The sequence below is a fragment of the Sparus aurata genome, chromosome 2 (genome assembly GCF_900880675.1).
Source record: "Sparus aurata chromosome 2, fSpaAur1.1, whole genome shotgun sequence".
Lineage (NCBI taxonomy): Eukaryota > Metazoa > Chordata > Actinopteri > Spariformes > Sparidae > Sparus > Sparus aurata.
The window spans coordinates 22,873,621-22,894,018 of NC_044188.1; the positions used below are offsets into that span (position 1 = coordinate 22,873,621).

Below are 20,398 nucleotides of genomic sequence, written 5' to 3' on the forward strand. Positions count from 1 at the left end.
CCCTGCTCTCATGCTTTAATCTGAATAACCATCGATCCTTTCGGCAACGATGTCCGTCGTGACGGTGCAGCTGGGTCAGTGCGGTAACCAGGTGGGTCACGAGCTGTTCGACATCATCTGCAGCGATGCTCACGAGCCACAGAGGAAGGAGTACCGCTCAGCCAGCTGTGAGCGATTCTTCCACCACACCGCACACGGAGGTAGGACACCACCTCTGGATTCAATGCGTGTGTTTCCTCTCTGTCTGTGCTGCATACCTGTCCACCGGTTCACCTGTCGTGTCTTTCATTACCCAGACCTGGAAGCCAGGGCGGTGCTGGTTGACATGGAGTCCAAAGTGATCAACCGGAGTATGAGCAAGGCTGCAAAATCTGGCAGGTGGAGGTACGGAGAGAGCTCACACTTCAGCCAGAAGCAGGGCTCCGGAAACAACTGGGCCAACGGGTAAGACTGCTGCTGTGGCAGCAGGAGCGTCACAGTGAAGAGAAACTGAAAAACAGTGTTAGTGAACGCATCGTGCAACTTTGTAACCCTGTCAAATCATCCCAACTCAATGTCCACTTATCAGCCTCCTTTCTCCAGAGCTTTCAAACAACAGTTAGTCTGCTCAGTTGTCATAGAGATGGACTGATAGGATTTTATCCACAGCACTATCATGGCTTGTAAGATCAATCCGCATCAGCAATTTCATCTAATAGATACAACATCAAATCTTCAAATGTCTTGTTGTGGTGTGGCCAACTTTCCAAAACTCAAAGATATAAAGTTTCCTGTCATTTTTTTTTTTGCATTTAAAGCATCAAATTCTCACATTTGAGAGATTGGAAGATATGTTCTAGTGAAATTGCTGAAATGCAGGGCCATAACTTTATTTATTAGGGGGAAGATATGCTCAAAATGCTCCCATTTACATTTACGCCATGTGCCAGCTGCTCACAGTAATTCATGCATCCATACACTGACTGCCTCTTGTATCACATCAGGTTCTGTGTGCACGGCCCTCGTCACAGAGAGGCTGTGGAGGAGCTGGTGAGGCGAGAGGTGGAGCGCTGTGACAGACTGGCCGGGCTCATGGCTATGATGAGTGTGGCGGGGGGAACTGGCTCTGGGGTCGGTACCTACGTCACCCAGTGTCTCCGAGAGATCTACCCCAAGTCCTTTATCGTCAACCACCTCACCTGGCCGTATGGGACGGGGGAGGTACGGAGCCCGCTGTCGAGTGGCAAGTCTTACAGGAAATGTTTGACGTCTAGAATAACATTCTGTGAAATCTTTCTCCTTGACTCGACCATTCAGGTGATCGTCCAGAACTACAACTCTGTGCTGTCGCTGGCTCATCTCTACCAGCTGTCTGACGCCATCCTGGTGCACGAGAACGACACAGTGCACAAGATCTGCAGTCAGCTGCTCAACCTCAGAGACATCTCCTTCAGCGACATCAACAGCATCATCGCTCAGCAGCTGGGCGGCGTCCTGCAGCCTGCGCTCACCACTGACTCCTATGGCGTCTACAGCAGAAATCCTCTAGGTGGGAGACGCCAACACACACACACACACACACACACAGCAGGTCTCCCATCTCCTGGTTTAAAAGTGTCTGAAAATATTTAAGTCAAGGCAGTTGTTCTCATGATCTTTGCCTCTGTCTTGGTAGAAAAAAAGGGGAAATGACTGCCAACATCATCATCATCATCTCATTACGTGTACTGTCATGTGTCTGTCAGGCGAGCTGTTGAGCGCCCTCACATGCCACCCAGAGTACAAGCTGCTCAGCGTGAGCACCGTCCCTCAGATGCCCAGCGCCTCCGTGGCCTACAGCACGTTCAGCTGGCCGGGCATGCTCAAACACTTGCGACAGATGCTCATCTCCAACACCAAGATGGAGGAAGGCAAGGATCATGGCATGTTTATGAAGTCGTATTATGGCTTGAAAATGGAAATCCTGTTACAGATGAAATCATAAAGCGCTTCTTAGGATCCTTTATTGTCCTGTGTCAGGTATCGACTGGCAGGTGCGTCCACCTTCAGGGTCGGAGCGGACCAGGAGTGTCACAGGAGTCGGCTTCAACACCTCTCTGGCCAACCTGCTCATACTGAGAGGGAAGGACGTGTACAGCGCAGAGACAGGTCAGAGGAACGTATTGATGTTATTATTGAAAAAATAAACTGACCAACCGGGTGAAATAACGCGTTAATTCCTCACTGTTGTCGCCTGAAACAAATCCATGGAGGTCGAGAAGAAGAGGTTTGTGCGACGCATGTCACATAGAGAAAGTCGCTAGCATCAAACAGCCTTCCATGGGAATCATGTTCTCCTGTCCACAGGTGGCTTTGAGGACCCAGCTCTGTACACCTCCTGGCTCTCACCTCACACAGCTTTCAACTTATGGAAATCCCCAGTGCCTTTTAAGTATGAGAAATCTGCCACGCTGGTCAGTAACAGTCAGGCTCTGCTCAGACCTCTGGATAACATGGTGGGAAAAGCCTGGAATATGTTTGCATCCAAGTGAGTCAGACATTTTTTTTTTTATCAGAGACATGCCTGAGTAGGAGTTTTAGGAAAAAGTGGGTCCAATAATATGACAACTGTGGGAATATTTATATGTCTTAGTAAGTAATACTTTTAAGTTGATGAAGAAAAGTATGTTTCCTCTGCACTGAATGTCTTCTACTCATTTTCCTTTCTCTCTTGTTTTCCTGCCGCAGGGCCTACGTCCATCAGTACATTAAGTTTGGGTTCACAGAAGAGGACTTTCTCGACAGCTTTACATCTCTTGAGCAAGTCATCTCCAGCTACAGTCAACTGTGCTAGACCAGGGAAAAACTAACAAGCACCTCCTTGCCTTTGGACTCTATGTAGATGAGAGCGAGCAGGGGGAAGGACTGAGGTTATGTCACACTCAAAGTATCATCTGGACACACAGTTGGTACCTCTAAGCTGCTTTATTAAATTAAATTATATTTTTATGGACTGATTGTTTTGTCAACTGCTGTTTCAAGGCAAAGAATAAACTGACTTTTCAAACTAAAATAGACGAAATGCCTTAAAAATGTTGTCGATTATGGTCGATCTGTTAGCAAAAACGGAATTTAATTCATCATTATGATTAGCATATTATTAGCTTACAACCACCTGAAATTAATTTTGACTTTTTTTTTATTTTTATATTACCTGAGCCTTTTATATCTTTTCAGTGAAGTCTGTAATGTTTCTACGGTAGCAGCAATGTATAAACCTCACACTGACTTGAAAAGAGGGGTATTACGTTGGTTGCAACCTCACAGCTAGATGCCACTAAATCCAAAAAATAACGTGGAAAGCTCCAGAATAAATGCACCTCATCTTTGTATCAACTGGAGTTTGTATAGGCTAAAATTGTAATTGTCTTCAGCAATTACTAGAAACAGCAGCAGTGCATCAAGAAAAGTGACAAGGGCACCAGTCAACATACTTTTCATCACTTTATTATTAATTTTACATTGTAGTATTTCCAGTGCGGCAGTGATTGGCATAGAGTGAGAGACACTAAAGATAGGTCGTTATATCCACAAATGCTCCAGCTGAAGTTGAGTCTTGGAATAAACCAAGCAGCACAACTGAAATGCTGAAAGCCCACAACTTCAGCCAGCTTACAGACCGCTGTTGCCACGCTAATGAAACAGCCAACACCAGTCTGATAAGCTAGCTGATGGGGTGGGAAAGTTGTGTCAAGGCCAGGGGACAGAAGGACGCCGCTATCCATGAAGTTTAGTTCACCAGAATCCGCCCAGTATGTTTCAGGCAGGTCTTATCCCCAACTCAGGGAGGAGGGGGGAAGGTAGTCAGATTGTAAAGTCTGAATTAAGGACATAACACAAATTCTTCTTCTAAGAATTACTGAGAAAACTTTCTGAGTACCGAGCTGTTCACTTACCTTAAAGATGATCATTTCTAAGAAAATTAAGCATTAGCTCCGTCGCGATCGTTAAACATTACATTTTTTAAAACGGCACAAGATCACAGCGCAACTTCTCAGGATGAGCAATTAAAAAGTTAGTCTTCAACAAAGGAATAGAAAATAAACCCGACAGACTCAGACTTGGAAACACATGCCATGATTTACATGTTTTATATATGATCTGATCCAAGGTTCAGCCTAAATGTACAGAATAGAAATGGGACTAGTTAGCTGAGAGTACAATGCCACTTTACAAATGATATCTTTTTTTCACTTTTCTTTTGGTTCAAGTTAACTCATGTCCACACAGACCTTTAGAATAGAAATACATCTGTGCATACTGTCAAAAAGATTAAGATATTTACACAATGTGCAAACCATCAATACCACACCGTTTTAAGTCGATATTGCTTTTTTTCTCACCATTTTCAACTCACGATTCCAGAAACAAACAAAAAAGACAAGTTGGTCTCAACTGTTTAACAGGACAAAAACATGAGGATAATTAAACCCTGAAAAGAAAGACCATCCATAGAAGTTATCTTGGCAGCACACTGTACAAACATATCAAGATCCATCCATACATAAATGTTACAAAATTAAATAAAAATCAAGTTTATAAGTCAAGAACTATATTCAAAGGAAGTCGGACCTTCCCGTCTTGCATAAGGCATAGCATCTGATGGGCACTGCCCGCACACAGCAGTCACCACCAAACCGCTGCTTAAACTTCTGAGGTCAATGAATGGGTTAAACTTAAAGTAACATGTTAAGATCAGCAATAGTACCAATCGCACTACATATGCCTACAGAGTGAGATGAGAGGAAGAACTACAAAACCTGAAGAAGAGGGACAAACAGTAAAACAGCACATACATCCTCAAAAGCACACACACACACCGACAAATAGTGCCTGGTTGTTTTGAGCATTGAGCCTCTGAGAATGGATGAGGGGGTGAGGTTTGTTGTGAGTGGCTGGGGCTGAGCAGAGGGCTGTCAGCAGCAGCAGCAGAAACACAGTCACTTGGATGTTTGTACCGCTTTGTCTCGTCATCACTTGGTTTTCTCCTCCGAGTGCCTCTGCTGCTGCAGGCGCTTGGAGTAGCTCTGAGCCATGGAGTTGACGATGGAGGTGACAAAGTAGCAGACCATGACCAGCACCACCTTCTCGAAAACCCACGACAGCCAGTTCTCATCCTGGGAAGCCAAAAGCATGTGCCATTAATTAGCATCAAACAGGCAATAAATATCAAATAAATTCATTTGTAATTATTGTTGGCACCATCCAATTTGCTGAGTCTAAACCACAATTCAGCAATTTTTTGCTCAATCGAATTTTTCACTAATTCAGCGTATTTTTAAGTAGCGCTGCCTGCAACAAATAATAGTTTTCATTGTCAAATAATGATTTAGATTATTTTCTTGTAGTTGTTTGGGCCATAAAATGTCAGAATATTTCAGTTTTCTGTCATAGCGGAGTGAAGAAACCAGAAAATATTTCACATTTAAGAAGCAGAAATAATATGATGATTAATGATGATGAACAGATATCAAAATAGTTTGTGTTTAATGTTAACAGTTGATAACAGCTTGATTAATATTAGTAGCTCTACTTTTCCAGTAGCCAAAAACAACAGCGAGCTGATAAAATCCAGACACTAGCTTATCACAAATATATTAGTATTGGCACATAGGCTGTAAATACCAAAATGCATCACAAAAATGCCAAAGATGTGTTTGAAGCAACTTACAACTAGTTTCTCACATTACATTTGCCCAGCAGAGAGCTCTGACAATCATATTCTTCAGTACGTATCTTGTCAGAATTATTTCCTAACTAAAATTCAGGATCTTCCTGTTTGAAGAAACACAATGAAAAATCCTCTCAAATATCACTATAAACCTTTAAACAAGTATCAGCTGGGCTATACTGAAAAAATCTTCCCAATCTGATGTTGCTGGTTTTTTTCCATTCTGCTCCAAGTGTTTTAAGATCTATGGGGACTCAGGGAACAGTTCTGGCCTGCTCTGAATAAAACCAATCCTGTGTTTCACTTCAAGTCTACGGTATGACCAAAACCTGGCTTACATACAGTTGTTAATCCAAGCAATAAACACATCACCGAAGCTCACATTAGTACAGTGGCATGAAAGAGGTCCATAGTAAAAATAATGTATTGCTCTTACCGCTGGTGCACTTCCCCCAGCGTGGTGCAGCTTGTTCCTCTGTGCTTCCAGGTACTGACTGAAGGGCTTCTGCAGTGATGGTCCCACTTTGGGCACAGACCTGACATCCACATCCACACAGAGCGGCAAAGAAAAGAGGAGAGAGGAAGAACATTAATCCACTTACCCTTTCAGCAGCGTTCCTAAGTGGAGCCCAAAACTGAGGCTTTAGACTCTGAACACTTATTCCCTGTAAAAGCCTCAAATGGCAGTTCATGAGGTCCTCTCTTTCCCTGAACACTACCAAAGGTCCTCACTCATCTACCAGTCAACCCAGCATCCTTTGTTAGAGCTGAAGGCCCCATCCTTCATGTGGGCCCTATCCTGGAGCCTCCACCTCCTCTACTCAGTGCTGTGAGCAGAAGCAGGCAGCAGAGAGGAATGAAGCACAAACTCTTCAGCCCTCCTTTTATACTACTTCTCTCTATAGGAGCCTGTGTCAGCCCCTTCAACCAGGAAGTGAGTCGACATGATGTCATCACCTTTACCACCATTGCTGCCTTCTGGGTGGAAAGCTATCTAATCAGGGCGTGCTCATGTCCTTATTAGGCAGTGTGGATGAGCTCACCAGGGGGCCAATCATAATGGATACCATTTTATCAATTCATGTCATAGAGAGCGGTTGGTGTTGTTTTTAATCATCGATCAGCCGTGGTTAAGTTCAAAGGGAACTCTACATGATGTGAAACTTATTACCATGAAGAGAAAATCTACTGCAGGGCTATAGACACGCACTCAGCGTTCCCACTGCAGAAATTAAATTCTCAGGACATAAACATGTAGTCTAGACTTGACAAGACTAAGCAAAAAAAAGAAGACAATTTACTCAACAAAGACCAAAGGGGAAGTAGTTAATTGCTGATTTCAAATAAACCTAACTAGATTTGTCTGACTCATTCTTGTTATCTCTCCCACTTTACATGCAAGCACATGTGAATATACACAAAGCAATCGCCAAAAAAACATCCTGTATCAGCACAGAAGCACTGACTGGACTCATCATAGCGAGTCACAGAGGGCCATCTGACTTTCATGGGAAAGAACCAGGACTTTGAGCTTGAATAAAGAGACACTCATGATGACCAACGGTTTTGGTAACATTACAAATGTGGGATCATTTAGAGATTAAATAAAACAACCAAAACAACAAACTCAGCAGCTCCAATGGACATGATAGGAGAATCCCAAAAATTAAAACAGCATGATATCTGAGTGAACCATTTTGCCTAGTGACAATTCATGACTTGACTCACGATTAAAACAAAATCTGTGTCTCATAAAAGAACAAAAACACTTATTTTAGTCTAAACTAAAGTTTTTAAATGGGAAAATGTGTGTGTGTGTGTGTGTGTGTGTGTGTGTGTAGTTAAGACCAAAACTGGTATATTTTTCCTGTAAATGTATAGATTAACTAATGACACGCAGCCATAGAAACTCTTTTCTTCTCTTTGATTGCGTTTCCCATCTGACAGGGGTTATTCTCTCAGTAAAAGCCGAACATGGTGAGTCAGATCAACATGTTCGGATGGGACCGCACACGCCTGACCACCAATGCTGCAGACATGGATTGCATTTTCGTCGGAGGAAAGAAAAACCTTTGTGTGGAAAAAATTGTAAACGCATGCACGTTCACCCCCGCAGTGAAAGTATTTATTCATACAGGATCCCCAATCAAATGTTTATGAATACATTGCCAACCACAAAGGCAGGGAAAAAACAATGACTACATAAAGTACCTGATTAATGCAGTCTCTCTCTTTCTTTCTCTCACACACACACCACACACAGAGTGCACATCAAGAGCACTTACCCAATGAGTGACACCATTTGCTCCACTATGTGCTTGCTGAAGGTAATGATTACAAATAGTTTCTGCAGGAAAACAGGAGAAAAATTAATAAATGTTAAAAATCATGTCTCTGATAATTATCAGAGGGATACAACAAAACACACAAAAAATATTTTTAGATATTTTCTAAAAAAATTTCAAAAAAGAAACATTTAAAAAGGAATGGATAATAAATAAAATCACAAAACCTCTCTCAGATATGAAAAACATATTTTAAGATTTTAGCGGCACAGCTGTGGAAAATTTAGGCCACATCTGCCACCGTCCACAGACACACTAATTACAAAACTCCAACCTGGCAGTAAGCTAAATTTTGGGCTGCAAGGGGCTTTGTGTGGTTTGCAAAGCGCCAAAGTGGGGGGGCCAAACCGCAATATTCTGCTCCAGTCCTGAAACTGATCAACTTTAAACAGCATGACACACTGGCCCCCTGGACCAAATCAGACAGGATATGACACGTGACGTCCGATAGATTCAAGGAACAAAAAAGGAAAAATCTAAGTTAAACAATCCCTCCCGCAGCCTCTTACCGTCTGCTCAATTTCCTTCTCTCTACCTTCCCATGTCCACTCTACATCCTCCATAACCCCCACGGCGTGTCGGACCCCCTTTTGTCTGAAAGGTCTCAGAGTGAGATCACTGGCTGGTACCACCAAGAGATGGATAGGTTTAGTTTGTTAAGACACTGAGCGAGTCACTCAAAGACACAGACGGCCTCTCCTTACATAGGCTTCTATTAGTCACTGGTGTGGCAGACTCAACAATACACTCGGTAATTAACAAGTTTTTTGTGATCCAGTGGATTTTTTTAAATCCAAACTCTTGCTAAATGGCTTCTTAAAAGCTTCCTTCCTTTCATCTTGAGGCTGTTTATATGGTCTGGATATATTTCAAAGCTAAAACCAGAATAAGGAATCCCCTGTGAATCGGAGCTCGGTCAGAAAGAGTTAACGAGAAGTGCACAATTAGGAGTTTCTCACAGTCACCAACTCATGATCTTGACTCTCCCACACGCTTTGAGGTTGTGGGGACTATTCAAAGTGAATCAGTCAGCGGTGCATACAGTTTTTTTCCTAAAGAGAGATTCTGTGACCTGTCTTACTACAATGTGGACAGAGAATTGTGATGACATTAAACAAAAGTTGAATCATAGTGAAAGCCACACTGCTGCTAGTATGGTATGTGGCTGTAAGTTCTGTGTTAAAAGGGAAAAACCGTATTGTCATTTCAGGTGAACTGGTAGTTTGCTAGTTTTTAACCACTGCTGATAAAACTTTTAGCTGAGTTACAGACCTGTATATGCATCTTGATGATGGCTTTCCCAATTAGAGTTGCTCCAAAAAAGGTCCAGAAGGGAACCAGGAAATGACCGCAAGTAATTCCAGCCAGATCAAAAAGAGGATTAGGAATCTGAAACGTACACATCAAATATGACTGATTCATAGTCTTAGAAATTACCCTTGTTTCAGCTATGTGAGGTTACAGGTTAATTTCCTACTTTTTAAATTTGCATCCAAAGTGACATATACTTTCTGAAGACTGCATTGCAACAGTAATTGCTGATCAGGGACATTATAAACATCCTCCAATAAACACACTTACAGAGGCACAAGCCAAGATCCCAAAGAATCCCACTTTCTGCACCATATGCTGGACTCCCAGTTTTGCTCTTGTGACAAAATCCTGCAAACATATTTTAAAAAAACAATTTAAACACACATTACTCAAAACAGATGTGAATGGGTAGTATATAAGTAGGTAGTAAGTTAAAATTCTAAATTTGCCTTTCAAAACCCATGGTTTGTAAAATCTGCTATACCACACTGCAACACAATTTAAATACACACATGGGTGTCTCTAAACACATATTACCCTTTTATTCTTTTCTTAAAATAAACACGCTGGACTTGTTCGCAGATGTCTGGTTTGCAACCAAACAAAAGTGTTGTCTGCAATGTTATTACAAGAAGCCTTGGTGAGAGTACTGTGGTCAAATACCTGCTATTTCTGAGCACTGAATTATTTTTTTTTTAGTTCGACGACTTTAGTGGCATTACAACTGAAAACTGTGTGGTAGACAAGTGCCGAGGATCTTTTGATCAAATCTCCATCCCTGTGGGGGTGAAATGTCTGTGGTTACATGGTGAAGATCACAGCCGGTGCAGGAGGGAGATTAAGAGGTGGTTTCAAAAGCTGGCATTGCATCAATGTTAATCTTGAATGCCATTTAAATTACAGTTTCTCCTTGAAGTCTCCACAATCATTCAGAATTTAGTTTCCCTCATGTAAGTGTGCGCCGGTGGTGCAAAGTATTTTTAGCTCATTGTACTCTATGCCAATAAAAACAAATAATAATAATAATCTATTGATAATTATTTTCAAACTGAAATTAAATAAAACTACTGTACATTTTTATGCTTGTGCTAGTCCCTCGACTGTTGATTTAAATTCTCTTGGTCATTTTTTCTTTATCATTTCTTTCACATCCTTTACTTGGGAATTCTGACTTTTTTTGTTGTGTTCCTCAAAGGTAGTCCTGATTCGTGTGAGATTGTTGTTTTGAAAACCTATGACCATCGAACATGTGGATACATCCTGAATACATGATGAAAGACATGTGATGTGATGGTGGCTTCCTCAGTCTCTTCAGCTGAGAACCACCAGTGCAGTGAGACTCGGTGAGGGAGACAAATAACTCAATTTCTCAGATTTTTGATCTGCTGACTCAGTATCTGTGCTTAGCCTGTGCTGGTCATATGAACTTTGTTCCTGACAGAGCTGTCTGTCATTCAAATTAGAGGTCGGTGAAAAGGGGGAAGGAGGGAGGGAGAGAGAGCGAAGCCCGAGGGATGATTAAAGGGGGAGCTGTGCTCAGGGTGACTCACCCACGAACAGACAGATTTACTGGAAGTGAAGGAGGGAGGGGCTTCACTGAAGTCACATGGCACTTTAAGACCAATCACTGGACAGTGGCTCCATGGTCAGTACATTATGAAGATGAGGCCATATAAGATATGATCATATCTTATTGGCAAAGTGTCAACACCAATACTAATATGGAACCAAACTGAGGCATAGATACTCCATTTCAGAGTCTGGGCTGCCTTCATCACTAAATATAACAAGTTGCCTTAAACTGACTGAAGTGAAAAATTATACACATACATTAGGGTGACACTTTAGATGTGTGTTTGTAACTATGACCTGAGCGCCCTCGGCCTGCTCCAGCATCTCCTCAAACTCCTCATAGTCTTCATCATCTGGATCAGCTCCTGACTGACGAGCCGCTCTGGCCATGAAATACGGAGGCAGCTCTCCGATGGCAGTGCCCGCCCCCTACGACAACACAATTTAAAATGTTCCATGTCAGCATTTATTTATTTCCCACATTCACACACAGGCAACTATTCATGCCACCTTGGACTTTTAAAGTTGCTCTGTGTAATGTAATGCATAATTTGGCTCAATGTAAGATACAAGTGAAGCTTTTTAAGTTCTACAAACACTAAAACATGAAATGAATGAGTCTCATCTCTTGGACTAGATTCCAGTACTGACAATGTGCCACCCACTACTGGCACTGCAAAACCTTCTTGACATTTTTTCAGAGTGGACCACTGCATTGTCTCTTTATTCAAACCAATACTCACCCACATGCAGGCCTCCAGGCGGACCTTTGACATGATTGAGAGGAGCGAGACACTTCCATCCACCCCTCCACCTTGAGGACAGACAATCTGGTCTGGGTACGGAGGCTCTGGGAAGTCTGTGGAGCCACACTCGTATGCTGCCAGGGTAACTGATGCTATGTGAGGGCCCTAAGAGAGATGTGGAACAGATGGATAAGATGAGCTGTTTTAATGGACTGGAAACCACTGGGGTATATACTGTGTATCCAAAGTGTGAGACACAAAATACACAATGCGACCGTCACAGGTAAAAGGATCTTTTAGAGCTTTCTATATGCTAGTTATAATTATTGGCGTAAATATTACTTTAAAGATTATAGCTTATATATTCTTGACAGCAGCAGGCATTTTAAATAGAGAAAGGTCAAATCAAATGTTTTACTTACAATACATTGTACCAGTTTATTATTAAGTCCTGTACACTTAGCTAGGAAAGTGCAATCTACAATGCAATCTACTACGACAGAGCTGTGATAAATCCTGCCTTCATGAAGGTCACGATGTTTCAGGATTCCCACACCTTATTAAAGATCAATTCAAGGTATTTCCAGGGAATTTACTGGCCCAACTCACTAAAATCTAAGAAAGATCGGGGCATAGTTTGAGACATGGATAAAGGTTTTTACATGAGAACTAGCACACTTTACAGAGGCTCACAAACAAGAGAAGAAAGAAATCAAGAGAGAAATAAAGAGAAGAGAGAAAGGCTTGAATGTTTAAACAATTCTCAATCATTCTGTGTTACATTGATGGCAGAAAACAGTGGGAGACACATGCAGGGAGCTGAATGTGGTATATGTAGTAAAGTTGCGTATAAAAATATCAACAGACCAAACTTTTAAGGATTTCAAGGATAATTAAGAACCCTGATAATCAGAGTCTTTGATTATTTGGGAGGCTTTAGTTGATGGACTGCATTGGAATGAGGGGTGTTTCTATTATTTAGTCTATCCTCATTGATGTAAAACATGCTGTTAGAAACACTTCTCAGGATAACTCAAAACAAATCAACAGCACTGTAATCTGCAGCCTTCAAAATGACCAAACAGTTGAATCAACACGGTTTCAACAAACACTGGACATGATTAACCTTCTTAAAAGGTAGCATTAACCGCCCAGCTTTAGTGTCAGTCTGGGATAATTTTAGCTAGGTGTACCTAATAAATTGGCAACCAAGTGTATATATGCATTTATAAACAGTAAAACCTTAAATAATAATGTATGATTGCACAGCACTACATGAGCCTTTGTGTTAAATTTAACCTGCTCTCACATGGCTAAACACAGCTCATCTGCCCACAGGTAGAGACACACACCAGCAGCAGCTGAGTCACAGTCTCTCTGACAGGCAGGTATGTCATCATTTATCATTGTGAAGATGCCTGGTTAGGCCGAGCCACCTGGCCTCAATAACAGTTGGCCCACCTGTAACTACACCACAGCTACTCCATTATGCCTCCTTAAAGGTGATACAGGAAACACTGACAGTAGATTGACAGCACACAATTAGTCAGTGATGACTGTGACTGCTCTCCACCCCACTCTGCTGTATGAGCACACAGGAGGCTTCTTTAGTTTACAAAACATAGTCTGTTTCAAACCAAACACAACTTCACTTAACTGCATTTCTTCATGACAGAACAAGTCAGTGTTAACAAAAAAAAAAACAACTAAGCTGTGATTCAAACTCTGAAACCCAATTCCCATTAGACAGACGATACAGTGGCCCTGCAGTGAACTTCTCTGTCAGCAGAGCAGGACTCTTTGCATACAGGGAGGCCAAACAACTTCTTTGACAAGTAACTATTCAGCAAGTGGATTTCATCAAGTAGTCATCAAATTAAAAAAATCAAAATAAAGTTTAACAAGGCTGTTAAAAGGATCCTTGAAGCTGCAAAGCTCTACAACCAAGTGTTTGATGGACCAACTCACAATTGTTACAGTTTTTAGAGCCTTACCAGTAATGAGTCCAAATATGTCAACGTTATTGGGAAGCTGACAAAACAGGAAAGGCCATAGGGTAATTCAAATGGTTAATCCGATTAGAAGCATGAATGAGCTCAACAAATTTCACAGCAATCTGCATCGACATTTTGACCTGTGGTTGGCGCAAGAGGAAATTCTTCAGGTGTGGTTCCTGCGTGTGACCAAAAATGTTACGATTGCCCCTCTCAGGATCATGAACCACCACAGCTAATTTCAAGGAAATCCAAGAATTGGCTTTCAAAATACCTTGTGGGTGTGGGTTGAGGTTTCATTTTGACCCACCAGTGGCATGTGGTGAACTAATTTGAGAAAAAAAAAAAAACACAAAATTCATGAGAATCTGGACAAGAAGCCCAGATATCCTGTTCTAGACCAAAGGGATGGATGGAAGACTGTTTTAAACCTGACGGAAGCTTTGAATGATTGGTGATCTAATCAAAAAGACAAAGCTACAAGTAAAAGAAACTGTTAAGCAAGAATGTTCTCTTATTTTAACCACAATATTTGGACCAAAACCCAGCACTTAGGAACATGTCAATGACCTCCAAAAAACAACTTGATGAATCATAAGATCATACTGGTGTGTGAATCCCCTTTCCCCTGAGCACAGTGATCTCATCCTCTCTATGGGGCGATGTATTAATGCTTCAGGCTTGAGGTAAACTTACAATATAACACGGACGTGTTTTTTTCCTTTCAGCTTAAAACGGGGAGTTTCCTACAATCAACACTGAGTTGGCAGCAGTGATAGATGGTGCTGCTCTGTGAACATTGACTAATTTGTACTGAGAAGCAGGAAATTGTCTCCTTGTGAGGACAGATCTTACATCATGAGCAAAAATCTGGAGAGGACTTTTGTCTGTAAAAAAACTGAAATATACATAGGAGTTTAGGGATGCTTGGCTTGATGCTCTGGAAGCCGCCAATCAGGATAAGCAGAAGCTGTCACATAACAGGGATGTCGGCAGCTTGACAGACTGCATCACTCCACGTATCAACCTTTCTTTGGACAACATCATTCTCATCAGAGAGGTATGCTGTTGCTTGAACACCCACACCCTGGATTAAAACCAACCTGAAGGCTGCTCTGAATACAACACATGCCTTTATTATTATATGGGGTAGGGAGAGGTTTTATAGGGTGTAAGTGTATCTAAAGTAGAAGCCAGTGGAAAGCAGAGGCTCCAACAGGAGGATGATGGAATATAAACTAGAAGGGAATAGGATAAAGGATGCCTAGACTGCTAGCTTTGGACAGAGAGCAGAAGGTGAAACGGAGAATGACTGAGGGAAGACAAGTGAGCTGAACCAAATTTTCATATTAATCATCATCATCTCTCTCCAAATGAAGAATACAAAATACTCCTAAGAAGGCAACGTGCAGTAATTAGGTGTTAATGCACTGCACTGGGGTGTTACTTTCACAGAAACTGAAATACATCCTCTTATCTTTGTGGTAAGTCAACTATAACACCTAACTTTTTAAACTCAAATTCAGCTTACAGAAGTTTACAACACAAGGACATATGAAGTAGTGACTCTGGTAAGTTAAACTGGCAGGGGAATCAAGTATCAGCATGTCTCGATAATGAAGTAGTGCAAGAGGAAACAACTAGCACTGTGCAAATAAGGCTCTAGTATGATCTTCATACATTTCGAAAGAAAGGATTTTCCAAAATGCCCAAACAATACAATTCTGTGTTGTAACATAAAGTAGAAAAAGAAAAAACAATTATCTTTGACTGTATTAGAAGCCAATCAAATTTGGGAATAACTGATTTCCATTTTATTGTTTAGACACAAAGTATCTGATGGGAATTTTAATAATTTCAAAGCGCGCAATGTCAGGATGAGTAACACAAAATAGTAGCTATCAGATGAGCCTCAGATGTTAAGGTTGTTGTCAGTAAAAAGGGGTATTAAAATAGTCTATTTCAACAGAAAAAGCTGGTAATTGTGAAAAATGAATGAGAAAAGCTGTTTTAACAGATGCCAGGTTGCTCCATATGGGGGAGATGACGATGCCTACTGAAAGAAACCTCCCTCACACAGAGAGGGGAGAGAAGATGAGGTCACTCCTTCTCAGTATTATGATACACAATGAGGCACAAGAGTGCACAGACACAAGATACAGTACATTTTATCATTACAACTGCATGATTGTTGGACAAAGTATTTAAAGTAAAAAACTGAAGCCTGCTATACTGTGAAACAGCAAACCCATGGTGAGCTGTAAAGCATTAACAGAAAGGAGTGTGCATCAGCACTGAAAAACAGGAAGGTCACAGTTACATCTTTTCCCATTATTTCATTATGATGGAAATAGCTGACTCAGCTGACCCACATCTGCACGAGTCCTACAGAACAGAAGCCACATCATCAGCCTAAAGCTGACTATGGTGCAGAATTTATTCCTCTCTTTCATTTCGCTATGTTCTCCTTTTTACCACAACCAAGACAAATGACACACATGTTTGTGATTCAGTCAGACAGTCATTCTGTGACTGCCTGTCAGGGAAAAATTACACTTCACTTTTGGTTAGCCTTGGACAGATGGGTGACAAAATGGAACGAGTTTGAAGAAGGAGAGGACAATGAGTGTGATGGTTGAGTGTGACGCCATCATCTGGCAGCCACAGGAAAAGACACAAATGGGCTTTGCAGAAATGCTTTGAACTCTAGAGGCACATCTAGAGGAAAATAGCTTGCGGTGAAGAAGACATTAAAAACAGTCTGCATACTGTTGATACACAAAGGATATTTTGACTCTACAGCCATTATCATGTTGCAGCCTTTTGACTGTTGAGATATGGGTCGCATCAGGGCCAGCTGAGATAGTTTTCCCAGAAATATGCAAATGAAGGTATGTGAAGTTGAGAACTGAATTACTTTGCCACTGACATACATTTCCTGTTACTTTTTTTCTGCCATAACACTATCATACTGCTCACTGAAAATAGATTTTAAGACACTCAACTAGGGAACCCTTTTCATCAACCTCGAGTCGAGTTAAAATGAATAAAGAGCCAGCAAAGTGACAGTTTTTCTTTGTTCTCACATGTGTATTTTGCTGTGTTGCTTATTTTAAAATCTGCCATTTCTTCACAGGGCCAGCTGCCCACAGAGTGACATGGCTTTCTCTCCAATTTGAGTTTGACAAATTTTAAACTGGCAATAAACAACCTTTTTGCTTTAACTTATTGTTCTAAAGTAAATACTGATTGCACAGTATAATATCTGTATAAAAATGATGCCATCCACACATAGATTGGTCCCCTAGAAGCTTCACTATGACTAAGCCAATTCATCTGCCACTGAGCTGTTTTTTTTCTGGATAAACAAAGGTTTGCATTACAGCATAAAGGAAGCAGTCTACAATTACGGAACAAAAACAGGAAGAGGCATTGTTTTTCCAGGTCACTATCCCCAGGTAACAGGAATGACTGAGAAAATTCTACACTGCAAAAGAAAAAGAACACCACTGATGGAGGAGGCAAAGAAGGTGAAGAGGGAGAAACAGAGGTAAAACAAGATTGAACAGACGGCCATTCACTCTATGTAGAGCGCTCTGGTGTTCCCCCATTTGTTCCCCCGTTGATGTGCATTTCCTCTTACCGCCAGGACTTGAGATGGGTCAAAACATTGGGTCGACATTCTTTATACAAGATCAGTAGGCCTGCCTTCTTATTAATACAAATTGGTGTTTTAATCTGCTTTATCATTGCACTGTGAAAAGGGTTTCAAGGTCAAATTTGGATTCTTACAGATGTTTTTTTGCTTTGGACAGAATCCTGGCTGCTAATGGTAATTATGTTGTTAGCTAGTCTTTGCAACAATGATCCCAACAGTAGTATCACAGGGAAATCCTAGGTGAAAAAAATTTCACTTTAAGAGGTTTATTCCAACTATAAATATTCATTTTGTACTGTTTGGGAATGTTTCTGTTTGAAACTTAAGCTAAATCAAAGAAATGGATGCTCTTACTAGATAAAGGAGGAAGGTATGCAGGCCAGTCCCAAGGCCTACTGAGGACAGGATCCCAAGGCCTACCCAGTAGGCACACCACAGGAACTTCTTCTCCAGGTAGTCAACATACTTTAGTAAAAAAAGGACAAAGAGGATGCAGTTATACTCTCAGTTGTAGTCATGGTATGATTGTGTCCAAAAGAACACATTTTCTCCAAAACTTTTGATTAATATCAGCTGTTTTTCAAAAGGGAAAGATATTACAAATGTTTGTAATCTAGATGTTAATTCCTTCTCAAAAAACTGGCGATGCCTTCACTGAACTGGAACAGACCACTGCACAGAGGAATTTCTAAACAAAGTTTTCAGTCAACCGACTGTGTGATCAAGGGTTACTTGACAACAGGGCATATGTCATTATCTCCCAATGTGAACTTTCTTTTCTAAAGGTTTTCAGGTTGGATAAAGAGTGACTTATCATTAACCTTTAAACGGGCGGGTGATGGAGCAATGGTGTTGATTATTAACATCAATGAAGAAACAAATCAGTCAAGCCTTACTTGTTGGTGTGCTCCTTCAGTGGAGTAGGCGAAGGAGAACAGAGAACATAACACCAAGACTAAGAACACTATGCCTCGCCGTTGCCAAAGCCTGAGCAGAAAGGTGAGAAAGCAAAATGTTGGTAATGAAACAAGTTCCACACATACAAAACAAAGAAAAGTGATTTTATTGGAGGGGCATGACTTCACAAATGCCCTACTTAACGGGATTCCCTACTGAGTTTTAATCACACTATAACCAATAGCATATACTTGTGTTCACTATAAGCTTTACAACTCCAGCTTCTCAGGGACAGAGAAATTCCTTTTTTTATTTAATTGTTAAGGTCTCAGGGTATGTCCGCTTAACCAAATGGAGAACACTACAGAGTCACAAGAAAAAAAATGACAACCAAAGGCACAAGAAAGTGCACACACAAACATCCTGTAAACTGGTTAAGAAAAACCTGTTAAACTTCTTACTTAAACGTCCACTCCTTTAGCTTGATGAGGGTCTCCAGGAGGAAATAATGTAGTGTGGTGACAGGCCTCTTCCATACCACGAGAGACAGGCGTTCCTCCTTATCTCTCTGTCGCCTCTCTCTTACAGAGGAATCTGGAGGGCAAACAAAATTACAATCACCCTCACATTCTGTAATACTTGTTTCTACATCAATTATTGCATCCTGTTGAATAGGTGTTGCTAAATACATGATCCATGAGGCATCTGGGTCTGCTCTTGCTCTACTGTAGGCCAAGGTGTTTGTAGCCTTGAAAACTGAAAGTAACCTCAAATGGATCTGTCTTGAGCTGTTTTATGACTTGCTCAAACAATGTGGCGGTAGTTATCATTCCGTGGCATCAGTTTTTTCACAACCCAACATGACAGGCCCACTTTAGAGATGAATGGCAACTTCCCTGCTGTACATTTAACTAAAAAGTGTGACGAAACTAACCTGCTGACTTCCCATTCTGTTTTTCTTTTGCTCCTGCACGTTTCTGAGGCTGTTCACAGCTTGCTCCATTGGCTGCCATGTCAGTCAAGGTTTAGCAGGTCGGGCGATCTAGGACGACAGAAAAATGACAAGTTGGTGTCTCTCATTCGACAGTGTGCTCCCCTCTGAGGTCCCACTTCCTACAGATCGAGAGGACATGACAAGACACTGTGGGACTCAGTCACTCAATCAGTAATGATAGCCATATCAGCGGCTGTTAAGCAACAACACTTCGGACTCTCATGAGAACATTTCGTCAGCACGCCGGCTGAAATTGAAATGACATGGTAATTACATTGAAAATATCATACAAAGAAATAAGGCGTAAATATTACCAAACACCCCGTGACAATAGCACACGTAGCTAGTTAGCTGAAGTAACCGTGTAGTGCGTAGGTCAGTCTGTAACCAGATATGATGCCAAATTCGTTCTCATCATCATCATCCTCCACATGCAAACCGGTTAGCCAACATGCTAATGGCTAAGCTAGGGACGTTGTCAGTTTCTACATCAAAATAGTGGTTTTGAAATCAACAACGAAGGGTCTTACTTGTAGAGATATATGTAAAAATGTTCCCTGTCGTCGTGCTGTTATAGTAACGACAAAACACACGCTATATAAAGGTGAAAACAGACCGTTGGTAAAATTAAATGACAGTCGTACCTCTTTCCTGTCCTCCTCACCCGGAAACACACGACCGACGTGTCAAAGTAAAAAGTGTGCTGCAGTCCAACCGTCAATAATTTTCCTGAAACAACTTTACTGTTATGGTGGAATTATTAGTTGTGCAAATGTGGAAGTAAGACGCGGGATATGTGCTCCAGATTCAATTTATATGATTCAGACGATTCAAGTCACAGATGAGATACTCTTACTCTGAAATCTAAGTTAAGACGTATTTCCGTCAGTTGTGTTTTGTGGTCCAATCGGTGGTTGCCAGATTTGCCAACAAACTGTGACAATTCCTTCACTCTAACCTTGGAAGTGCAATACTTTATTTAACCACATAGTTAGATCAGCGGTTTTATTACAAAGTCAGGCTTAGACCACGTTTCCTTCTTAATGGAAATTCCATATCCCGCATGTATTGACGACGTTAAGGGATGGAGGAACAAAAAACATCACGAGTTAAAAGGGCAACAGGTTCATTTCCAGCTTGAGTCATGTAGTTGTCTGAAACCAAACAAAAAGGCATGTATAAAGCCCTG

The 20,398-nt window shown here is 41.3% G+C and overlaps 2 protein-coding genes across 4 annotated transcripts; one reads left to right on the forward strand and one right to left on the reverse strand.

Moving 5' to 3' along the window:
• Nucleotides 1-18: 18 nt before the first annotated feature.
• tubd1 (tubulin, delta 1) lies at nt 19-3,033 on the forward strand. The gene is made up of 8 exons (XM_030443272.1): nt 19-200; nt 297-444; nt 984-1,200; nt 1,297-1,528; nt 1,725-1,889; nt 1,999-2,127; nt 2,326-2,506; nt 2,707-3,033. Exons 1-8 carry the CDS (start codon nt 50-52, stop codon nt 2,810-2,812), a joined length of 1,329 nt encoding a protein of 442 aa, XP_030299132.1. The 5' UTR covers nt 19-49; the 3' UTR covers nt 2,813-3,033.
• A 1,059-nt stretch (nt 3,034-4,092) lies between these two features.
• Nucleotides 4,093-20,004, reverse strand: vmp1 (vacuole membrane protein 1). Of its 3 annotated transcripts, none has more exons than XM_030443281.1 (12): nt 19,854-20,004; nt 19,150-19,257; nt 18,677-18,809; nt 18,215-18,305; nt 17,673-17,783; nt 11,664-11,831; nt 11,218-11,349; nt 9,616-9,696; nt 9,307-9,423; nt 7,975-8,036; nt 6,126-6,225; nt 4,093-5,135 (listed from the first exon to the last, which is right to left on the reverse strand). In XM_030443281.1, the coding sequence occupies exons 2-12, from the start codon at nt 19,226-19,228 to the stop codon at nt 4,992-4,994; spliced, it is 1,218 nt and encodes a 405-aa protein (XP_030299141.1). In that variant the 5' UTR covers nt 19,229-19,257; nt 19,854-20,004; the 3' UTR covers nt 4,093-4,991. The 3 variants fall into 3 exon arrangements, with proteins under 3 accessions (XP_030299141.1, XP_030299151.1, XP_030299159.1); XM_030443291.1 differs by having other exon boundaries at nt 19,740-19,869; XM_030443299.1 differs by lacking the exon at nt 19,854-20,004 and adding an exon at nt 19,524-19,668.
• Nucleotides 20,005-20,398: the final 394 nt, after the last annotated feature.

What these genes read in the sequence shown, in the direction of transcription:
- vmp1 (XM_030443281.1), bottom strand. Translation starts at nt 19,228, where the DNA reads ATGGCAGCCAATGGAGCAAGCTGTGAACAGCCTCAGAAACGTGCAGGA. An exon ending in AGCAGGCCGAGGGCGCTCAG is followed by an intron (nt 9,697 to 11,217) that starts GTCATAGTTACA and finishes ATATGTTTGCAG; the next exon opens with GATTTTGTCACAAGAGCAAA. An exon ending in CAAATGGTGTCACTCATTGG is followed by an intron (nt 6,226 to 7,974) that starts GTAAGTGCTCTT and finishes TGTGGATGTCAG; the next exon opens with GTCTGTGCCCAAAGTGGGAC.
- tubd1 (XM_030443272.1), top strand. Translation starts at nt 50, where the DNA reads ATGTCCGTCGTGACGGTGCAGCTGGGTCAGTGCGGTAACCAGGTGGGT. An exon ending in CCACCACACCGCACACGGAG is followed by an intron (nt 201 to 296) that starts GTAGGACACCAC and finishes TTCATTACCCAG; the next exon opens with ACCTGGAAGCCAGGGCGGTG. An exon ending in CAACACCAAGATGGAGGAAG is followed by an intron (nt 1,890 to 1,998) that starts GCAAGGATCATG and finishes GTCCTGTGTCAG; the next exon opens with GTATCGACTGGCAGGTGCGT.